The following is a 7,545-nucleotide window of genomic DNA, read 5'->3' as shown; positions in this document are numbered from 1 at the left end:
GGCAGTATGCCTTTAAGAGAAAATCAATTCCTCAGCGTTTTAAAGTTCTGTTCTCATGTGACGGTGCATTATAAAGTAAAGGGCCAAACCTTACGCACTACTTTCATTGAGCGTGCTGCTGTTATTTCTGTAGAAGCACTTCATAGGAGGAATGGAAATCGTGGCGTGTTCTCCTATAAGCTGCTATTAAACAAAAGGAAAAAACTAATCCCCCATTAGTCACTGTCGGCTGAGGACGGTGAACCCGGGGCACTAGGACCCAGCGTCAGCAGCCATGCCCCCCTCTCTGATGGTCTGCAGGCAGACGTGCGGGGAGGAACGGGCTCCGGTGCTGAGGCAGGAGGCAGGAGGAGAAGACACGGCTCTCACAGCATCACCCGGTAAGAATCAACAGTTTGTGGCGGGTTTTTTTGTGGGGCGGGGGGGTTCACACCTCTCCTCTTATATACACATGCGGATCGACGGCGCGGGACTGAGGTGAGTAAAAAAAGAAAGGACACCTGTCACACTCAAAGTGACACGAGATCATTAATGCCTGTTCACATCGCGGGACTTGTGATGTGGGATTGGGATATGTTGTCGTCGTCCATGTCGTGACAGAGCTGTGACGTGCTGCAGCGGCATCCGCACAGCTCTGCGTGATGTAAACAGCGAGCAGGGATGGGACGCCCCTGACCTTAGTCCACCCACAACTAGTAGAGCTGTGTGTCCGATCATCGAAAATCTCTCTTTAATAAACCAGGCCGACCTAAACACAGCCCATCATTATTCTAGTAATTTCATTTAATTGAAGAAAAATACAAGTTAAAGCTAAATCTTAGACTTTACCAGTCACAGTGAGGAAACCATACTACTCAAATGACTTTGAAATTTTATATTTTATTATGTATATATTTCTTTGTTTCTAGTTTAAAGGTCACGATGCTTTAAACATGATTAGTGCAGCTTTAAAGATGTGACTTAAGTAATCTGATTACAGCCTGAAACTCGCCTCAACAGATGCTTGTGTTTGTCTCATTAACGACTAACAGGTCAGACAGAACATACTGTTGATGTGTTCACCTTCGTCTGTGAACGTTCACATTGGCCATTTGTCTTTAGATGCTGTTAAAGAATAGATTACAGACCAGACCATGTTTAGAAAAGTGAACTATTTTCAGAGCTGCTTATAAATGCAGCATATTGCCCCAGAGGGCTGACTCACACACACTCACACACACTCAGGCTCAGGCTCAGGTGGCCCATCGTTTATTATTTATTTCTTTCTTTTTTGACTGGTCACGTCAGGCGTGTGTCACTGCGAGGCCCACAGTTACCCAGAGACACTGGACTGTTTTTATCTGCGTTTCTGCCGCTCAACTTGCTCCTTTGTCTCCTTCAGGAGACGGCAAATTGGCAGATGGAGCCACTTCTGCACTGTCCACGTAGCAGCTGATTTGATTTGTGGACATAGAGAGAACGGCAGACAAAAATGTAGCAAAGAAAAACCACCATGGTCACCACCACACTCACTTACAGCTCGTACAGTGGTCGTAAAAGCCATGTGTGGCTCCAGAGACCCAGTGGGCCTATAAATCAATGGAGCCAGCAACAGTGTCAGGTCATTAGAAAGCATAGATTGGATTGGATGGAGAGTATCAGTAAATCAGACTTGTTGTTCTCATTACTGTTGGACTGACTGGAGGTGATGAAAGAAATAAATCAGCATACATGTTCATCTGCTACTGAGCAGGTGTTGTAAATCCTAAATTTGTTTTTAAAATCTCAATGTGTGATGATAATTTACAGAACAGTCATAACCCTAGTCTAACCCTAACCTCTGTCTGTCTGAATTTGTCAAGGTCCCTGACTCAGTCCTGTTTATGTTGGCCTCTCTGTCCCCTGTCACTCTCCATCAGACTTCCCTCCCCGTCTCAGTCACCTGACCTACCTGCTGTCTCTCATCATCCAATCCTGTAAAACAGTAAATAAAGTGTAGGAGGCATGGCTAACAGCATCAGAGGTCAGCTGCACCCTGTTTCACCAGTCAGAGATCAAACACATTAGATTCTGGAGCAAAGCAACAGAATCACACATGTCAGCAAATGTGTTTCATCTCATTTCACATAGACTTCAATGGAAAGCACTCTCACCCTCATCTCATCTACCATATTTCACATTCCCTATCAAAATCAGTGTCTATCAAGACTGTATACCACCCGTTTCCACCAGTCCTTTACCAGATCTTCATATTCCAGTGTGTGCGTAGACTTGCTTCAATGCAGCATCAGATGCATCAACCGTTTCCTGTTGGGTCTGTGGTTTCCTGCACATGACAGCTCTGCTTAAAGGTCTTGATATATATTTTTTACTAACACAAAGACAACAGCTGCATCAGCAGCATCACTGTTCACACGCTTGCTTGAATATTTTCTGTGTATCCGGGGAATTTAAAAATATATCCAGTATTGACGCGTTCAGGGTCTAATCATCCCTGGCCAATAGGGAATCTCTGATGGGAGGCCTGGGTCTAGTGGAGTGGATTGATTTAGACTCTCATGCTTCCACTAGCTTGATTCCCAAAGGGTGTATATCGTAGCTTTTAATGCTGCACATATCCACTTTCGGTGAATATGTTTAATCTGGGATCAGTTTTATTCTAGTATTACTGTTGCAGAAGTAAAAAGTTGAATAATGGATAAAGTGAAAACTCTATCGAACAACTTATTGTCGTTTTCTGTCTGTTTTTTCTAGCTCCTCTGTCTGCCTCCATTAGGACACAGCAATAAACATCATGGGAGGTGTGGTGCTGGATGTGGATACAGGGGGAGTGAAGGCTCCAGATGGAGGGTGGGGCTGGGCGGTGCTGGCTGGCTGTTTTGTCATCACGGGCTTCTCTTACGCTTTCCCAAAAGCAGTCAGTGTCTTCTTCAAAGAGCTGATCAGGGAGTTTGGGGTGGGATACAGCGACACTGCCTGGATCTCCTCCATATTGCTGGCCATGCTCTATGGCACAGGTAGGCTGCTGCTTGTACAATACAGTATACATAGAAATAAGGTTGAGTTAACTCACCCTTGTCAATCTTACTTTTTGTTGAGTTCGTACCCCAGTATCCACCAATACACACACACACCTTAGTAACCTACTAAGTTCATTTAACTTTGTCCAGGTCCACTGTGCAGTGTGCTGGTGAACCGCTTTGGCTGTCGTCCAGTGATGATGGTGGGTGGCCTCTTCGCATCTCTGGGAATGATCCTGGCTTCTTTCTCCACCGGCATCATCCACATCTACCTCTCCACTGGGGTCATTACAGGTCGGCTGAAAGCTTCCCACCTTAACACTAAAGTGACTTTTGATAATTTGCCCGACTCGTCGCGGATGCAGCTTTGTTCTGATGTGACCTGTAGCTTATGTCAGCTAATATGAGCTAAACACAGTTGTACAAAATAAAAAGTAATGTATTCATTTAAGCATGACTCCAAATCAAATCAAATCAAATCAAACTTTCCAACAATCTCAGAAAGCATGGAGCAGTGTAAGATTTTACATTTAATCCATAATCTTGTAAATATTTATCTGACATTGGACATTCTGGTAAAAAGTTTGTGTTGCCTAACAATAACACTGTACATATTTATACATTTTAGGTATATCTTATATGTTATATATTAACTTTATACAGACTACTACTACTACTAATAATAATCATAATATGAATAACACCTACACATTATTTCCTGTACTCTGTGGATGGATGGTTCTCTCTCAAAACCATACAACAAAAGATCATCTTCAAACTGTTTTTATACAGTTTTTTTTTATGTTCTCTGCCAGTGGTGCAGTAGGAAGTGCAAACAGAACGGAAAAGACGGACTTCCCCTATCCCCTGTGAACCTATAGATAGCAACATACTGTATGCTCATCCCATTAGTTTACCTATTTACAATGCAGTGCGAATCGTGCAAACCATTTATATTCAATGCTTGAAACTGACTTACATGTTTATCTAACTTCTCAAACTGATCAAACTTACTTAGCTGATATTAAGGTTTAAATGTAATTAAAGGAATTTCAGTTAAAGAATATAAAACTTGCTGTCCTTTCTGCAGGTCTGGGGTTAGCCCTGAACTTTCAACCATCTTTGATTATGCTTAACCGCTACTTCAGTGAGAAGCGTCCATTGGCCAACGGGCTGGCAGCTGCAGGAAGCCCTGTGGCACTGTGCTGCCTTTCACCACTCGGCCAGGTCCTCCAGTACCAGTACGGATGGAGGGGGGGCTTCCTCATCTTGGGTGGCATTCTGCTTAACTGCTGTGTGTGTGCATCCCTAATGAAACCTCTAGTTGCCCCCACAACTGTCAAGGCCAAAGACCAGGAACAGGACAAGGAAGAGAGAACAGAGGGAGCAGAAAAGAAGAAGCCTAAAGCCAAACTGCTGGACTTCTCTGTCTTCAAAGACGCTGGCTTTGTCATCTATACTGTGGCAGCGTCCATCATGGTGCTGGGGCTGTTTGTGCCTCCAGTCTTTGTTGTGAGCTATGCTAAGGAGCTGGGCAATGAGGATACCAAATCAGCTTTGCTGCTCACTATCCTGGGATTCATTGACATTTTTGCAAGGCCCACGTGCGGCGTGATTGCAGGACTGAAATGGGTGCGGCCTCGTTGTGTCTACCTCTTTAGTTTTGCTATGATCTTTAACGGAGTCACAGACCTGATTGGGTCACAGGTAAGTGAGTTCTTGCTCAGTAGGAACTGCAAAGTAAATGTTTAGCCCTCTCATAGAACTCCATCTTTTCTTATATTCATTTAATTTCATACTTGCTCGCAGGCCAAGGACTATGCATCTCTCGTGGTTTTCTGCATCTTCTTTGGCATCTCCTATGGCATGGTGGGAGCGCTGCAGTTTGAGGTTCTCATGACAATAGTTGGAACTCAGAAGTTCTCCAGTGCCATTGGCCTGGTCCTGCTCATGGAGGCTATTGCTGTGTTGGTGGGACCACCTGGTGCAGGTCAGTAGGACCCAAAACTGCAACTGACATGATGGAGTTGGGAACTTAGGTGCTCACCATGTACTGTACCTGCTAGTTTATGTTGCATGGTTTACCTGATTAAATGTATGACATTGAAAAGACATCATGTACCTCTCTGTATGGTTCTTTCACCTTGGTTCCTTGTGTTTCTTTTCTGTGACTCAGGTCGGCTTCTTGATATCACCAAGAACTACATGTATGTCTTCCTGCTGGCAGGAAGCGAGGTGGTCCTCTCAGCTGTGGTCCTGGCTACTTGTAACTTCTTGTTTATCAGAAAAAAGTCTTCAGCCGTAGAGGACAAGCTTGAGAACATCACTGTGACTGACGACTCCAAAATGGAAATGTGCAGCAAATTCACAGAGAATAATGACGAAGAGGAGAAAGGAGAAAGAGAGGAGCAAGAGAAGGAGACGAAGAGAGAGATGTTAAAGGAGGAGGAGCAGAAAGACAAAGATAAAGTAGAGGAGGTCAGGCCAGGGAGTGTGACAGAGGAATCACAAGAAGCAGAAAAGTTGTTAAAACAGCCACAACCAAATGGTGACATAGCCATCAACCCTGAAACATGCCTGTGAGCAGGAACCGATCATATTGGACCAGAGGTACTGTTAAAATGTTCTTCACTGCCATAGGAAATAGCAAGAATTATTATATGTTGGCAATTTATATGTCTGTACTATATGTCAGCAATATATTTTATCATTTTTGTAAGTGTCTAGAAAATCAAGCAGCTCTGCCTTGTGTAGACAGTGGATCACATTTTGATGTAGCCACCTGCAAACACAGGTTGGACATATCCTATATTCTCAGTGTCAACAAATCCTAAGAAAAGACAGAACTACTGATGTAATGAATGTACTGTCCGTTGTTCATGTTAAATTAAAAAACAGAATAAACCAACAAACAATGTATCTTACTGGTCACATCAGAAAAGGCACAGTTATCATCCTTCTTAAAATGCAGGTTAAAGCCTTGGTTATACACAGTAAGACTCACTAAACACACTTCTACCCTCTGCTCCTGTGTCACAGCCGTCCACCAACCATACCTCTGTTGCAGGATCTCTCTCCAGCTAACTCAACTTTCAAATGCTAGTTCTAGTCTGGTGTTGGTAGTTGGTTCAGAGCTGGTTCAACTTGCAAATACTCCTGAGAACTGGTTATGTTTTAGGGGCTAGAGAGCCACAACAGAGCCACGTCTCCACTCTGAGGCCACATTTCTGTGTGCTGCTTGTGGTGATTGCTATGAATGTTGATTTTTTTCGATCAGATGTTTGATTATATAAAAAGTTTCAATTTCTTCGATGCTGAATATGTGATGTTTGTTAGCCGTAGTTAGCCTCTGCTCTTATCTATCACATTGAGGTTCAACACATGTAATAAATGCTACATTTTAATTGGTCTTGTTGGTCCAGAGTCCCAGATGTACTGTATGTGGTTCTTGGTTCTAGACCGGTAGAAATTTGCGACCATTATTAGTTCTTTGTTTCATTTCCAATTAAGTTACCTGGTTTTCCTGCACAACAGAAAAAGTAATTATTTCGTCCATTTAAACAATAATTTAAAGTACTGAATAAGTGCTTTATTGTGACCTTACACACATCCTTAAGTTACATTAAAATCCTTGAGATGTAGAGATGTTTTGGCCTTTTCTGTAGGATTTGTTGACAATAATAAAAACATAGAATCATGTCCGACTTATCCTTTAGGAAGAAATGAATGTTTCAGTACAATCGCTTATGAGGAGTAAGAACAGCTTTGTTATGTATGTAGGAACACATGCTTAAAAATGTTTTGTGTTTGCCGTGAAAAGCTTGAAAGACGTGTAATCCCTTCACTACCTCGTGTAATCAAAGAAAAATGATCCCATACGGTCTGTGTTTCCACAGTTGAGGCAGATTAAATGTTTTAACGACAGGTGGGTTCTGTCAAGTCAGTATTAAAAAACTGATGTTATCACCCCCTTTTGGCTCCTTTCTGTGAGTGTATTTTAAACATACTGTATCTGTGACATTGTGTTCACCAGATGTTGTTCAGATTACTCCCAGCACACCCCAGCAGCTGTTCTAGAGCTCATAGGTAAAATTTACGTTATTCAAGGTGGTAGAATAACCCAACCAATTCCTCATCTGGAGGAAGCTGGAGCTAACTTAAAAGTATTCGCTTTTATCTGACACCAGGTTTATGCAAAGTGTTGTAAGTTAATATTTGAAGTTGGTCTATACTTATTGAAGTCAGGGTTTACAAGTGTACAATAGTATCTTGTCAGCTAACAGCAGTAGGCCTACAATTATAATGCAATACAATATCAGAATTTCAAGAAGTGTGTAAAAATTTATGCAACTCTGTGTTTTCCCAGTTGAGTCAGTATGAGTAGAACATTTGGGGTCAGTAACAGCGTGTGTAGGAGTGTGAACAAGCTTCCCTGTGTGTGCAGTTGAATCCAGTGTGGCAATGTCATAATACAACATTAAAAATTATTACAAAGGAAAATGATTTGCTTATGTAAATGTATAAAATGGCTATTATTGCCTTTAAT

The 7,545-nt window shown here is 42.3% G+C and overlaps 1 protein-coding gene across 1 annotated transcript; it reads left to right on the top strand.

Moving 5' to 3' along the window:
* Positions 1-7,466, top strand: si:ch211-234h8.7 (uncharacterized protein LOC561627 homolog). Its single transcript, XM_026360062.1, has 6 exons — positions 1-380; positions 2,734-2,996; positions 3,150-3,293; positions 4,090-4,706; positions 4,809-4,989; positions 5,176-7,466. The coding sequence occupies exons 2-6, from the start codon at positions 2,774-2,776 to the stop codon at positions 5,580-5,582; spliced, it is 1,572 nt and encodes a 523-aa protein (XP_026215847.1). The 5' UTR covers positions 1-380; positions 2,734-2,773; the 3' UTR covers positions 5,583-7,466.
* The last annotated feature ends 79 nt before the right edge of the window (positions 7,467-7,545 follow it).

The sequence above is a fragment of the Anabas testudineus genome, chromosome 8 (assembly GCF_900324465.2).
Source record: "Anabas testudineus chromosome 8, fAnaTes1.2, whole genome shotgun sequence".
Lineage (NCBI taxonomy): Eukaryota > Metazoa > Chordata > Actinopteri > Anabantiformes > Anabantidae > Anabas > Anabas testudineus.
The sequence above is the reverse complement of the archived record's forward strand: the minus strand, read 5'-3'. Positions and strand labels throughout refer to the sequence as shown.